Here is a 15719-nt window from a genome sequence, read left to right as displayed (position 1 = left end):
AATGCTGGTTTTGAGAGTCAGGGCTCCTAGCAGGCCTGGTCCTTCTCTGCTTTCTGTTTCCACACTCATCCCTCACATGCACTTTGCAAAGCTCTACACTGTGAGGTTCTAACCGCAAGTTGATGCCAGTGCCACGCATTTGGACCTGCGGAATGAGCTAAATAAGCCTCTTTTCCATACAAAGCTTCCAAGCCTCAGAGATTTTGTTGTAACAACATGCAGACAAGATTCAACTTTAAAGGGAGGTGCCTGGCTACCTTTACCTTAGAAACAAATTTGATCCCAATATACCTGCAAAGCCTGCAAGGAGAAGCTCAATATAAACTCAATACATAATGGTAAAGAACATTTATAAATCATTCTGGGCTGTGGTTAAATTAAGATGGTACATTTAGGAAGTCATGCACCTTGAAGCAATTGAAAATCAAGTTATCTATTCACATGAGGTAGTGTTTAAGATATTTGTGTTGAAAAATGGAACAATACATACAGTATGATAATACAGTCATTGTAGTATTCATAAACTTATATTGTACACAATTCCATCTGGGTGGATACTCTCCAAAATAAGAATGTAGGTTATATATAGTTTTTTATTTGATTATAGATATTTATCCTTTTTACATGTTTAGTTTCTGTAAGATATTTTTCTATAGAACTACACACACAATTTTCATCATTCATGGATTCCACACTGGAGAATTCACCTACTTCCTAAAATGTATTCATGACCCTACAGCCAACATTCATGGAGCTCTACAGTAAACATGTTGATACACACACAGCAACACACATCCCGTGGCGTGCGCGCGGCCAGAGGAAGCTGAACAAGGCGGTGCTTGGCCTTCGAGCTCACACTGTCAGTAAGGCCTCTTTTTCTTGGTCTACATGATGGCATGGTCCTTGCATGTTTCTGATTCTTGTCGAGGATTTTGCTGCTGCAAATGGCTCCCAGTCACAGGGCGGCAGCACTGTCTTGTCGCCCGAAGCACAAGAAGGCTGTGATGATTATGTGTGTTCAATAAGCTTTGTTCAGACACAAGTTACTGCACTGCTGGCTACGAATTTAACGCTAACAAATCAATAATATATATTAAATAAGAGGTCTTTAAATAGAAAGCACATGAAATGAGGCTCCGTATTGATTATTTGACAGGATGTTTGGGGTAGAGGCTTGCAGGAAGCTAACATCTCCCCCAGGAGCAATAGTCAGTATTCACTAATTCAGTTTTCAATGCAACTCAGTAAAACAGAACTCCACAAATAATGAGAATTGCATGTGTGTGTGTGTGTGTGTGGTGTGTGTGGTGTGTGTGTGTGTGTAAAACACATGTATGTAATACAGTCTGTTACACGCTTCATGCAATGATGCTTCATGAGGATCAGCTGTGGGCATTTATGAGCAATCACAATCTTCCGGAGTGTCAGGCTATAAAACAGGGATAATTTATCTGCTCCGTCTACTTGTTCTAACTGTCAAATGAGATCATGTATAAGAGGATTTGTTAGATGTTAGTAAACATCAAGATCAAAAGTTACTAATTGCACAACACAAATTTAGATGAAATCATGAAAAAAACCCTTAAAAATTAAATGATGAATTCTGAAAGCACTTTTTATATCCTAAGGTAGTAAATAATCCAGGAAATGGTTGTAATAAAACAGAGAAAATAACCTTTGTAAGAAGGAAAATCATGTAAATTATATGAAAGCTATACTTATGATCCAATTTGTAAATCTAGGAGCGAAAAATAGAACATTATAACGCTGACACACAGAAATGACTTCAGACATTCCACTGGCTTCCGGGTGTGTATGAAAGGCCGTTCCCCCAATAAATGACACATTTCACTCCCTGATCTTCCAGTCCCTTTTTAAATCCTAGTAACTGCTGATGGATGGGCAGTGGGATGGGAAGAGATTTAAATACCAGTAACTCATCCTCTACTGCTTGGCATTTTACATGCATGAACTTGAGTCATCATTCAACTAAATTAAATCATGTTCTAGTTAGGTATCTCAAAAATTGACAACATGGAGTAGCTATTGATAGCAAAACAATATTTTCCACAGTGGATACTCAGCAAGTACTGTTCAAATTGGTAGTTTTAAATATTCAACGTAAAGTATATATTTATAAATTTCCCAATCCTAACGATTTTCGTGCTCACAAAAATCTCTAAATCAAATACCAAGAATTGATTACTTACACACTGTTAGTGCAGTCACTGTGGAGAATATGGAGATTTCTTAAGAAACTAGAAGTGAGCTTGCCATGAGCCAGCAACCCCACTACTGACACACCGGAAGACCTGAACACAATATATCAGAGATACCTGCACCACTAGGTTTATAGCAGCACTGTCCACAGGAGCCAAAATGTGGAATCAACCAAGGTATTCATTTACAGGCGAATGGATCAAGAAAATGTGGTAAACACAATGCAACATTTTCCAGCTATAAAAAAAAAAAGAATGAAATCCTTCCATTTGCAGCAAAGTGGGTGCAACTGGAGGACACCATGTTGAATGAAATAAGCTGGATACAGAACAAGTATCACATGCTCTCCCTTGTATGTAGGAGCTAAAATCTGAAAAAAAAAAAAAAGTCTGTGTGTATCAGTATTGCTGCAAATATGGTTTTGGAAAACTTTGTTTTATACTGTGTCCAACTAGTGGTTAAGAATGTTAGACTGGGGCCAGCACTATGTTGCAGCGGGTTAAAGCCCTGGCCTGAAGCATCCCATATGGGCACCAGTTCTAGTCCCAGCTGCTCCACTTCCCATCCAGCTCTCTGCTATGGCCTGGGAAAGCAGTGGAAGATGGCCCAAATCCTTGGGCCCCTGCACCCACGTGGGAGACCTGCAAGGGGCTCCTGGCTCCTGGCTTCGGATCGGCGCAGCTCCAGTCATTGCAGCCATCTGGGGAGTGAACCAACGGATGGAAGACCTCTCTCGGTGTCTCTACCTCTCTTTGTAACTCTTTCAAATAAATAAAATAAATCTTTTAAAAAAAAGTTAGACTATTATAGTTTTAATGATAGGTGATTACTTTAAAATTTATTGTATACAGGTAAAATGGCTATTTTTTCATTCAATTCTTGCTTATTATTGTTTTCTATATACCTACTAAACTAAGTTCTTTTTACTTCTTGTTAAATTTCTTATTTGGTGAATTATTAAGCCTTTTTTATTGTAATCTAAATTTAAAATGTTATCTTGAAAACTAGAAAAAGAAAGGGAGAAGGAAGGAGAGTGGGAGGAAGAGAGGGAGAGTGAGGTAGGGAAAATCAGTAAGTCCTTAGAATTCTGTCCAAGGGGCCAGGCTGTGGTGTGACGAGTAAGCTGCCGGCATTCCACATGGGCGCCGGCTCACGTCCCTGCAGCTCCACTTCAGATCCAGCTTCCTGCTAGTGTGCCTGGGAAAGCAGTGCAAGAGAGCCATGCATCCACGTGTGGGAGACATGGGAGAAGCTCCTGGCCCCTGGCTTCAGCCTGGCCCAGCTCTGGACATTGCAGCCATTTGGCGAGTTAACCAGCAGATCAAAGATCTCTCTCCCTCTCTAAGTAATTCTGCCTTTCAAGAAAAAATAGACAAAACCTTAAAAAAAAAAATTATCTACAAAGCACACTGAATCCATTAAAAACTAATTAAAAATAAAATAAAACTTTTCAAAAACATTTATTTACTTGTTTGACAGGCAGAGACAGAGATACACAGAGATCTCCATTTGCTGGTTCACTCCCTAAATGACCAACAGCTGCAGCTGGGCTTTGAGCAAGAAACCCTATCCAGGTCTCCCACATTGGTAGCAGACACTAGAGTACACCTCCTGCAGTGTGCGTTAGCAGGAAGCCAGAGTTGAAAGTGGGGTCAGGACTGGAACCCAGGCCCGTACATATGGGATGTAGGTGAGCTGAGAAGTACCTTAACTACTGTGCCAAACACCAGCCCCAGTACTGTTTTCAGCGACTAAAGTGACTAAGCGTTCTCTGAGCTCAGCCCGCGCAGGTACTGGGAGGGGCTGGTGCTCGTGCTCTGGGGCCCTGTGCGGCTGTCACCGTGGCATTGTGTACTGAGCAAGGAAAACCCTCTTTCCTCACAATGTACGATGTAGCTGGGTACTGACTGAGGCCTGGCCACCAAAACAGTGCTGACAAAGGCTCAGGGTGAGAGAGCCCCAAGGCGACGCTGCACGGCGTCAGAGAAGGCCTTGCTGTGCAGAGTGGACGCACACCCGCTCTGACTGCTGTGGGAGGAGGGCGCGAGCTCTCCCAAGCTAAATAGTTCTTGTGTACAAATCCTGGACGGTATCACTCCACATGCGTTTTCTGAACAAAATAAAATGCCAGTACAACTGACTAGAACATTCATGTTGAAGCTGAGTGGGAGGCAACATTTAACCAAAAACAGGCTGGGCCTAAACTGAGCTTCCTTCTCCTGGGGAGGCATTTGGCAGAGTGATGAAGACTCCGGTTCAGGCACCTGTGCCGCTGCCTGGACGCAGCACCTACCTCCAGCTCCTGAACCAGGGCTTCCAGCCCGTGAGTTCCCTGGGGGCCGGCGGTTCCCTGCCACCCAAGTAAGAGACCTGGATGGAGTTCCTGGCTCCCAGCCCCGATGAGGACATTTGTGGAGTGAACTAACAGATAGCAGCTCGCTCTCTCTGCCCCTCGCCCCTTTCGCCTTTCAAATAAAGACATTAAAAAAGATCTCCTTAAGCAGTTGTTTTCCCTTCCCTTCAAAATTTTTCAAACTTTTGATATCCTCAGGCGCACTACCCAAGAATTGCCACCAGAGGGCACAATTAGCCTGAGAGTCTATTTTTAGAATCACCACAAACTATTATTCACTTGATTTCAATAGAAATGGTCCCTTCCTCTCAACTGAAAGGGAGGTAAATTTCTGTCTCAGGACTTGATGAATTTTGTTATTTTGGCCTAGGTTTTGTCATATCCCTGGTAAACCAATGTAGAAGAAAAAGGGGAAAAAATAAGTAAAAAGGATTTTTTTCCTCTAATGAGTGAATCAGCAATGGTTTCTCTGAAGCATGATTTTTCCACCACTTCGGGAGAACGACGGCAGCTCCCAAGCACAAGCGAGGCTGCTGGACAGAATAATCAGCAAGAAGCTACAGGCTATCGGCTTTTCTTCCTTCTTACACACACCAGGTTACAAACGGGCCTCTGGCTTTGAGAGCACAGAGGAACTGGTTTTACCTCCTCACACGTACTTTAGTTTGGGTATCGAGAATGAAGAGCTTGTCCTCTGCGTCTAGCAGTTTGCAGGCATAGGCTATGTTGACAGCTGTCTCCTGCTTGTCCCCCGTCAGCATCCAGATTTTGATGCCTGCTGTGTGAAGGGCTTCTATGGACTCAGGGACGCCCTCCTGCAGACGGTCTTCGATCCCAGTAGCACCTGCAAAACGACCAAAGTCCAACAGGCTTTGTACAGAACCAGCTGAAGCTCGCCTGGTCTCTAACCCAGTTACCTGACAGGCAGCTCAGTCCTGAACTACACAAACACTCCAGATGCTTCCAGAAACCCAGTGAGGTGTGGAGCCCCACTCCAACATCGTACACAAAGTAACATCTTGGTAGGGAGGCCTCAGAGGTCAATGACTTTATCCATCTTGCATGTCCCTCTCTTTGCTTAGCCTTGTAACCCACAGATTGAAGGGGGTTTCATTCACTGATGTATGTAATCCTGCTCCATGATTTTATAATCCTATGATACTTCCAAGGATACGGCAGTGCCTTTTCATAACCTAAGTCCATAATTTCCTTTTCTGAAACAGAGGCCAGAGATTTTAGAATTTAAAAGTTTTCCAGATTTTAAAGGGATAATGTGGCATACATTCTATATTTTGTAATAGCTGCTAATAAAGCAAATCAATGTTTATATAAAGACTATAAATAAGCTTACATTAAGGAAGGCCTGATTTTGCAGCCAAATGAGTTTTGGCACTAAATCCATGGAGCATTTTCTTTTCATTTGGGAAGTGCAGACGAGGAAATGTGGCCCTATACTGTCACAGAGAATTTACTTATGCGTAGGTGTCATTACCTCAGTTGTTAGATAATCAGGTCCTGGTATTTATCCTTAATACAGGAAAAGAGCTCAGACGTTGGTTGCTTAGCGTGTTAGTACCTATACAGGGGTACCTCACAAAGTTCATGAAAAATGGAAACAGAAGTTTATTTTGGCGCAAAAATATGAAATCCACACATATGAGTTATCTGCAACAAGTTAGGGAAATGTATTATATGAAAAAAATCTATGCATGGATATCAAGATAATTTTGTACCAAAAGTAAAGTTTTTATTCCATTTCCATGAACTTTTTGAAGTCCCCTCATATTAGAATCCAGATCTCCAGACTGTTGGGCAATTGTCCTCAAACTTGATTACCTCTTGGAATTACTTGGGAACTTCCACAAATTCCAGTGCCAGGCCATATACTAGACCCACTGATCCAGGAACCGTGGGGATAGGCTGCAGACGTATTTTTTTTTTGATTGACATAATAGTTGTACCTATTTGTGGGGTAGAGTACAACAGTCCGATGCCTGTAGACAATGTACAATGGTCACATCAGGGTAACTGGCATTTCTACATCCTCATTTATTATTTCTCTCTGCTGGAAATCTTAGACTCTTCTAGATGTTTTGATGCATCATAAATTGTTATAGACGGCAGATACCAGCTTGTGCTAGAACACCAGAACTGATTGCTCCTGTCTGATTTTGTTTTCCTACCTGGTATCTACTCCTCTCCATGCCCCTTCCCTCCAAACCCCCATCTCTATCCCTTCCTAATCTCTGGTGATCTCTATTCTACTCTCTTCTTCTGAGATCTTTTAAAAAAAATTTAAAAAAGATTTTTAAATTTATTTATTTGAGAGGTGGAGAGACAGAGACAAAGGTCTTCCATCTGCTGGTTCACTCCCCAAACAGCCACAATAGCCAGAGCTGGGCCTATCCGAAGCCAGGAGCTTCTTCTGGGTCTCCCACATGGGTTTAGGGACCCAAGCATTTGGGCCATCTGCTGCTGCTTTCCCACGCCATAGCAAAGAGCTGGATCGAAAGAGGAGCAGCTGGGATGCAAACTGGTGCCCACATGAGATGCCAGCGTTGCAGGCAGAGGCTTCGCCCACTATGCCACAGTGCCAGCCTCATTCTGAGATCTTTTCTTAGCTCCCAGAAATAAGTGAGAACAGGTACTTTTTAACTTTCTCTGCAGGCACCAATATTTTTTAAAGCTTTCCAGATGATTCCAACTGCAGCTCAACCTGAGAGAAGAGGTGTCAGGTGGGTGAATTTTGGTTGAATTCAGGAAGTGAGAGAAGAGAAATAAATTTCATTAGTTTATGTGCAGGTGCAAAAATAAGGAAGGACTCTGGGGCCAGGTAGACCTGTGCTTCCTGTTTGGTTAGTTAGTAACCAACTCCCTCAGTTACTAGTATGTGACCTTGAACAAGTCATTGAACTGCACTATGCCCCAAATTTCTCTAAGTAAGATGGAGATTTGTTGTGAAGATTAAAAAAAAAAAAAAGATTTCACATACTGAGTGCATTATTCAATGCCTGGCAAGAAACTTCAGCTTTCTTCTTCTCTTAAGCCTTGGTATTTGACTTTGCACTCTACATTGAGCAGTGGAGTTTTAAATAATCGGAAGAAAGGCCACCATCATCCCATCACAAATGAAGTCTAGTTCACTTCAGTGGAAAACAGAATGGAAAGGGTTGGACTCTGGCTACTGGCTGGACTATACAATGAAAGCAGAACCAAAGGTGTTTCTTAGATCAAAATGGGAAAAAGGAGGCTCTGGTGAGTAAGTAACTCATTTAAAGGAAGCCGGTGTTTTCTCAAGGCCGTATCCCATAAGCTACCTACCAAGTAATGTTAGTTTGTTCTCCAACCTCATGGCTGATTCAGTAAGCAGCTCTTCTCTGTTGTCAATGCTGGTTTCAGCTAAAAAATGATTCCTCAGCCACTCCGCATATTCACTGTCACTCATGACCTAGGGGAGGAGGAAGAAAAGAAAAAAGCTGTGAGCCGGGTCATATGATCTTGCAGGATCCACTAGGACTGATTTTTAGCAAGATCTTAAGCCAGCAACTTGTTTCAGGTACTTCTCCCCATGGGCACAGTCATGCCAGACCCATATCCTCCACCACCTGGCTATGAGCTGTCCACACTCTGTGATCAGACTAGTGCAATGCTAATGACGGACGGTGTCCTTTGCCTCTGCTTCTCCAGGGAATTCCAGGCACCATTCATGCTGAAAGTGGATTTGTCTGTTTAATTAAACCAGGAAAAATGCCATTGGGAGAGAATCCAGGGTGCTTATTTATTTATTTGCATGTCTCATAAACACAACTTTAGGAACATAGTAATTCATCCCACCATACCCACCCTCCCACCCCTCTTCCTCCTCCCTCTCCTATTCCCTGTCCTATATTTTACTAAGATCTATTTTCAATTAACTTTATACACAAGATTAACTCTATTCTAGGTAAAGAGTTGAATACTTTGTGTGAGAAAGAAAAAGGACAAAAAAATAAAACTGTTCCTCAATAGCCCAGACAAGGGCTGTTCAAAGTCATAGCATCTCAAAGTTAATTTCACTTTTTAGCATTCTCTTTTATTTTTTGAGAAACTTAATTAACTTTGAAGAAGAACCTAAGAATGACACATCTTTTGCGAGCACTTAGACGTAACTATAACGTACGAGACATAAGAATATCCTCCACTCAATAAACTAAAACAAAATTAATTCTTTGAGAACAAGTTTTACTACTAACTCTCCTAATACAACTCTTTGAGGACAGAGGTCCTGCATGGGTAGTGTGCACAGTGACTCCTGTTGTTAATTTAATCATTAACACTCTTATGTATGATGTCAGTGACTGCCTGAGGCTCTTGCCATGAGCTGCCTAGGTAGGCTATGGTGTCAAGATGGGTCAGTTGGAGGGACTCTGCAGCTGGCAGCATCTTTAATATATTTTTAGTGTATTTGTAAAAGTAGAAAGAAAGAGGCCATGTAGTGAAGCAAGAAAGTCTTATTCCAAATACTAATCAAGTGGAATTCCTGAAGGAGACCCAATGATAACTCTTCCTTTGTTTTTGCCATGAAGAGAGGATGGTGTGGAGCGGCTGAAGCCATTTCTGTATCTGCTCAGTCTTTCCCACAAGCTACTTTAATTTGGGAGAATCTAACATTTAATATAGCACCTTTTTATCAGGGACAGGATCATTCGTCTAAAAAGGCAGGGTTGGTTTGACCTTGAACCCTAGTCTTCCTACAGCTATTAGTGAGGGAGGCTTTTGGCCCTACCCACAGCTGGTTGATGGAGTTCCTTGGGTCTATAACAGACCCCACTTTCTCTAACAGAGCCCCTAATAACCAGAATTTGGAAAAGAAAAGAGAGATCCTGGTAACAACATCCTTCAAATCATTTCTTGGAGCTCTTTCTTATTCTTTAAATTTTTATTTAGAAAGGATATAATATGTCCCAGTAATATTCTCCACAGAGAATAATCCATGCTGAGATATCTCATAAGCTTACTAGGACTTAGTAAGCTCAAGACTTCGGGAAAAAATACCAAGAACTTATAAGGGGGAAAATTAAAGCTACTCTCTGGCCTCATTCTTTCCAAAGACATAGGGAGCAATATTTTCTATGTTCTGAGGAGGAGGAAGTGGGATCCAGAGGGTTTTGTGTCTAGCCAAACAACTGTTTAAATATAAAGGCACTCACAGATACAAAATGGTCCATAGTGTTTTCAAAATATGCATTTTCTACAAACTTCTTGAAGAGCTGTCATAGGCATGGATTTCAAAAACAAATTGCACCAAACTAATCTTTTAATTCCATTTTCAACCAAGTTTTTGGAGTACCCTCATACACTGAAACATATGAGAACTTAGAGAATATAACTTTTAGGCACCCTTCTTACTATACATTCTGGAACAAAACCCGACATACTAACATGTGGAATGGAGAAGCTGCAAAGAGACTCGGTCCCAAGGCCCTCATCCAATGCCTGGATTAGGGTTCCACACGCACTAGTCTTCAGTAAATGGTGGTTAAATGAGGGAAAGAACAAGACAGACGGGCTGGACCCGGCAGCCTCACCTTCTTGGCTATACACAAGGTGCGCAGTCCTCGTTTGGCGTAGTCATCCAAGTGCTCCTGAGTTTTCTCCCTTATTAGCATCTGTTGCTCTTCTGCAGTCGCCCCATCTGAAATAATGAACAACACCCTGGTGTTCCTACCCATCCGCCCAATTACAGATGCGTTTTCAAATGCAATGGTAGTTTAATCCACAATAATATAAGACTTTTCTAGTTTTGAATCCCAAACATGTACCTATAAAAAAAATAACTCTCTGAATAAATAAATCTTTGCCTTGTTCCTTTCTCACTGGGTAAAGTTCTAAGAATTTAATATCTACACTGCTCCCTGACCATCAATAAAGATAATCACAGACTATATGGATGCTTGCTGTCATTTGTCAAGTCCTTACCCTATGCTAAGCACTTGGCAGATAGCATGTCATTACCGTCTCAAGCATTGATAATGGAGGTCCTATAACACCCACTTTATTAAAGAATCAGGCATGGAATAGTTAGATAACTTTACCAAGATACAACTAATGACAGAGTCCAGATTTGAACTTGGATAGGCATAGCCACAAAGTTATTTGCTTTCCGATAAAATCCTAGCCACCTTCCTCTTAACTCACCAAGTATGACTGATTCCTAATGATCTACTTCTTTGCCTTTATGAAACCATTGAGGGTGACTTTTTAGCCTCTGGGCTCTTCCTGTCACTGGCATCTCAGCTCTGCATGAACCTACCTGGGGACCCCCTTGAGAGCAGTTCCATGATTACAGAATCAGCACCCTTTGTGTACACCACAACTTGGTTGGAAAGTGGGTGCCGCACCACGACAGACATTCTTTTTCTCACGGAGTCGAAGGGCAGGATGTGCAGGAGCTGAAATGTTAACGATCCCAAAGCAGCAAAGTCCACCATGACCTGCTCTGGGGTCCGTGACTGCAAAGTGCATCGGTAAGCCCTGGCCGCGTACACCAAGGCTGCTTCATCTGGGCTCTCTGCCTCATAACACAGGTCGGAAGCCAGGGGCTGTCCAGGCAGGGATTCCACCTTGCCATTGGTGAGGCCTGTGTCACCGTCTTCTTCCTCCATTTCTCTGCCACAAGCTGAGTCACGGGGGCTGTGGGTGCTCTCGCTGACCTGGGAGATTTCTTCTTGAACGGGTGACGCGGTTTTCACCCGACTAAACAGAGACAGTCTGCTCACAAAGGCGTGTGGAACTCCAGAAGACGACTCTTTCCCACTGGCAAGGGATGGTGAACTGGATCTCCGGACGGACAATCTCTGGAAAAGATTTTTAATCTCTTCCAAGGACTTACTGGGCATTCCACTCAGGGAAGAGAGGCGGATCTAGGAGAGAGTTTAGGAAGGTCTCAGCAATCCAGTCAAAAGCAGCTTATGATGACTTTGAAGTCGAACGTGGAAAAAATTAGATATGAAAATAATTATCACTACCTCCAATGGCTAGCAACCTGCTTCAGACTTACAATTTGAAAGCATGAACAAAAATAAAAGCCAAAATGAAAAGAGTGTACAAAGTTGTTAATGACATTGTAAATCCCACAACCACTTAGGAAGAAATTTGACAATGGATAGTAAAGTGCTAATATTGGGCATAATGATAGCATTTTTCTGAAATAAATTATTCTAAATATAGAAAAATCATAATCTTTATTGTGTGTATTCTAACACTAACAACTTAAAAATTATAAGCAAATTAAGTGTTCAATCATAAAAATATATAGAAATATCTGGGATTTAAAAATGAAGTTTATAAAGACCATGGGTCAATAATGGAAAAGCTATGAAAAATATAATAAGAAGTAACAACACACATAGTAAAAAACTACAAGAAATTTAAGGGTTAACAAATTACTTTCTTCCTCTACTTCTCAAATTCTGTCAAAGGTTATTATGTTGACTTTTTTTTTTTTTTTTTTTAACAAAACAGACCGATAAACTAAGTAGCTTAAGGAAGAAAAGTTAACATCACATATGAATTTGAGTTTCTATTTCTATAGAACTTTTTCATATTCATGCCCCAATTTCTTTTAGATCTTAACTTTCATCTGTGATTATCAGTGATTAAACTTGGACCAATCAGTCATATCCTAAAATTTTCTCTTTCATAAATGCCCAGGGAATTAAAAAGCTTTCTCCTAAAAATGTGTAATTTTTTTGACAGTTTGAGGATGTCATACTGGTAACTTTCGAATTTATGAGCAACTCAGAAATGCAAAGAAGAGTGAAACTATCTATATTCGTCATGAATTGTGATTAGCTCCTTGTTCACGGCCTTCCTATCACTACCCCAAAATACCAAGAAGACTTGGCTCTTCTCTGCCCATGGAGGTTTTCTTTCAGGCAATAGAATAACACGTTCTTTAGGCATATGCTAATACTGTTTCTCAGTCAGGAAACAACCTAAGAAGCCTGCTTTAGAAACAGAGAGAATGGTAGGTCGAGGAACTAAAGAATATCTGGCAATTTATTCTCTAGTTACATAATCACGTTTCATGGAGCATCTTTCAAGGCAAACCTCATGAAAATACAGTTGTCTCTATCAAATGCAGCTTAATTGGAAGTAAATTATTTTTATGTTAAATATGACCACCTCTGAAGTTGCCAACAGAAAATGATCTGATGGAAAATTAAAATTTAATTGGATTGTGCTGCAAATTGAATTTTAAGTAGATGTGTGCAGAAGGGGAGATAGTTATACACAAGGAAGCCAGCACAGCAAGCAGTGAATCACCAGCCTCTAAAATAAGTTTTCCTTCTTAATTGGAAATGAACTTTCCATGGCTTCTAAGCGACAAATAGACTTTAAAAATCCATCTTTTGTGGGAACTGCAGAGTCTTAGCATATTATTAGATCTGTTGGATTTTAGGCTGAGTTAAAACTAACTCAGCTTATACTTGGAAAAGATATATTATCATTAAACATGGTAATGAATCCAATATTCTATATTCTTCTTAATGTCACAATATAACGTTGGAGATCTCAGAACTCTCAAAGGAGATTTTCATTTGGTGAGGGAATCAAAGCAAAATGAACTGTTCTTATCAGCTATTCTCTTAAAGGCTAAAAGTATAGTTGCCCTGAGCCACACTTTCAAGGTTCAAATCCTACCTCTCCCACAAATCAGTTTGTGACCTTGAGCAAACTACTTAACTTCATCTATAAAATGCAGAATAGTGGAGTGATAGTACCTGGATCACAGGGTTGCTGCAAGAATTAAACATAGTAATACCAGCAAATCACTTAGGCCATGGTAAATGCAGAACACAGAGTAAGTATTGAATGTATGTTGTATAATTGCTATTGGCTATTATTAATTATTATGATGATGATTATAACAAGACTAGCCAGATATATTTCAGCCCAACTGGAAGGTTACCTTTGTTTGAATTAGAGACCTTACCTTTTGTCGTGGTTGGTTAGGAGCAGAAACCACAACTGTGTTGCAAATAGCCAATGCAATAAAGAAGTCCATGATGTACAAGGTCTCCAGAGGTGGATTGCGGGTGGTCTCATCCAGTGGAGTAAAGAGTTGAGGTGTAATCTGACTAAACTTGTCCAAAAGTCTGGTATCTGGGACCACATCTGTTTCCTGAAGGTCCAGTAAGAAGATGTTATTAAAATCAACATGAAAAGTAATCTTATGGACCAGGGTCTAAATGAAGCATGAGATGGTGACCTTTACTTTTTTAAAGAAAACTTTTATAATAAATATAAATTTCACAAGTACTTTTGGATTATAGTGGCTTTTCCTCCTATAACCTCCCTCCCACCTACAAACTGTCCCATCTCCTACTCCCTCTCCCATCCCATTCTTAAGATTCATTTTTAATTATCTTTATATACAGAAGATCAACTTAGTATTTACTAAGATTTCAACAGACTGCACCTGCACACACAAAGTATACAGTATTGTTTGAGTAGTAGTTTTACCATTAATTCACATAGTACAACATATTAAGGACAGAGACCCTACATGTGGAGTAGGTGCACAGTGATTCCTGTTGTTGATTTAACACAGGTGAACTTTATTTTTCTAAAAAATTTTTTAAAACCCTGAAGATATTAAGTGTCAAGGGGAGTGAAAATGGAAAACAGTATATAAAAATACAAATTCAAAATCTAGAATGGATGTTATTAATGAGGGCTACCTTGATCACTGAACTAAACAAGAGCCAGGAACAATACCTTCCACTAAAATCTAGTTGAACATTTTCTCATTTGAAGTATATGGTGACAGACATATTTATTTCACCTAGAATTCTACACATTGTCATTTCATCCAATAGCAACTGATGAATACCAGCGCCTATTAAAGTGAGGATGCTATTTCAGCACATGATTATAACAAAATCTTTCTGGATCAAGTCACTGTTATTGTAAAAGCCAAATCTCCAAAATAAAAATTCTAAGTCGCTTAACAGATTTAATCAGCATTTCCCAGTACCATTCTGTAAGACATTGGTAAGGATTCTCCCCGATTTCTCATCACCAAATAGGCCCTCCTCTTAAAGATTCTTAGTACAGCTTTCCGCTAAGAAGTTTTGTTGTTGGAAAAAAGAACTCCATACTGTTTAACATAATGCCGCTCGCACTCGTGAGTACTCATTTTAACAAAGGAGTGCTGTGGTAGAAAGCTGATCGTAATCCGGTACCACAGAGGTGAATGCTTTTGAAATTCTTCAGCTGAGGCAGAAGAGGCATTATCTGCTCAGAATCCACATTTTACAAAAGCATCACTGCATTCCAGAGGAGCAGGCAAGTCAGGGGCAGTGAAGAATGAAACAGGGAGATGTGTGATCCCGGACTCAGATCATGGCTTATCCTCAGGCCCAGTATAGATTTAACAAGAAAAGCACGGGATTAAAGTTCAATGTGTGTGGACCGGCACTGTGGTGTAGTGGGTAAAGCCACCACCCATGATGCCAGCATCCCATATGGGTGCCGGTTCGAGTCTCGGCTGCTCCATTTCCCACCCAGCTCTCTGCTACAGCCTGGTAAGGCAGTAGAAGATGGCCCAGATGCTTGGGCCCCCACACCTGCTTGGGAGACCCAGAAGAAGTTCCTGGCTCCTGGCTTCAGATTGGCACAGCTCCAGCCATTGCAGCCATTTGAGAGTGAACCAGAGGATGGAAGACCTCTCTTTCTCTCTCTTGCATATATATTGCATATATATATGTGTATATATATATATACACACACACACACACATATATGAGATATATATATAAAAGACATATATACATATCTTTCTCTGCCTCTGCCTCTCTGTAACTCTGCCTTTCAAATAAATCAATAAATAAATCTTAAAAAAAGTTCAGTGTGTACAGGCTTGAGTTCAGGTCTGAGCACCACTGCACACCAGCTTACTGAACTCTGAGCTGCATTTTGTTTTCTGTACAATATTAAGATGACTTATCTGCCAAGGTTGTTGTTCAAAGTAGATGAGAGAAAAGACTGAGATGAGACCAGCACAACAGGAACCCAAGTAATTTAAGGTTCTTTTTCTTTCTTTTCTTCTCAAATGACACACCTAAGAGTTCACGCAGCTTAGGAGGCTCATAAGAGGTTA

At 40.8% G+C, this 15719-nt stretch overlaps 1 protein-coding gene across 6 annotated transcripts in view; it reads right to left on the bottom strand.

Annotated features, from left to right (window-relative positions):
• Nucleotides 1–15719, bottom strand: part of ATP10D (ATPase phospholipid transporting 10D (putative)) — a 113027-nt gene that overhangs the window by 28641 nt on the left and 68667 nt on the right. For all 6 annotated transcript variants that reach the window (XR_016228876.1, XR_016228877.1, XM_089325375.1 and 3 more), the window contains 5 exons: nucleotides 13551–13739; nucleotides 10866–11475; nucleotides 10141–10247; nucleotides 7895–8021; nucleotides 5233–5417 (listed from right to left, as the gene is read on the bottom strand). Coding sequence is in view for 4 of the 6 variants with exons in the window: in XM_089325375.1 (XP_089181501.1) it covers nucleotides 5233–5417; nucleotides 7895–8021; nucleotides 10141–10247; nucleotides 10866–11475; nucleotides 13551–13739 (1218 nt within the window). In the remaining 2 variants the exon portion in view is untranslated. The remainder of the gene's footprint in view (nucleotides 1–5232; nucleotides 5418–7894; nucleotides 8022–10140; nucleotides 10248–10865; nucleotides 11476–13550; nucleotides 13740–15719) is intronic.

This window comes from Oryctolagus cuniculus, chromosome 2, assembly GCF_051225735.1.
Source record: "Oryctolagus cuniculus isolate XC-2025 breed Fujian yellow rabbit chromosome 2, ASM5122573v1, whole genome shotgun sequence".
In the NCBI taxonomy this organism is placed as follows: Eukaryota; Metazoa; Chordata; class Mammalia; order Lagomorpha; family Leporidae; genus Oryctolagus; species Oryctolagus cuniculus.
Note: the sequence above shows the minus strand (reverse complement) of the source record. Positions and strands in the feature narration are given on the sequence as shown.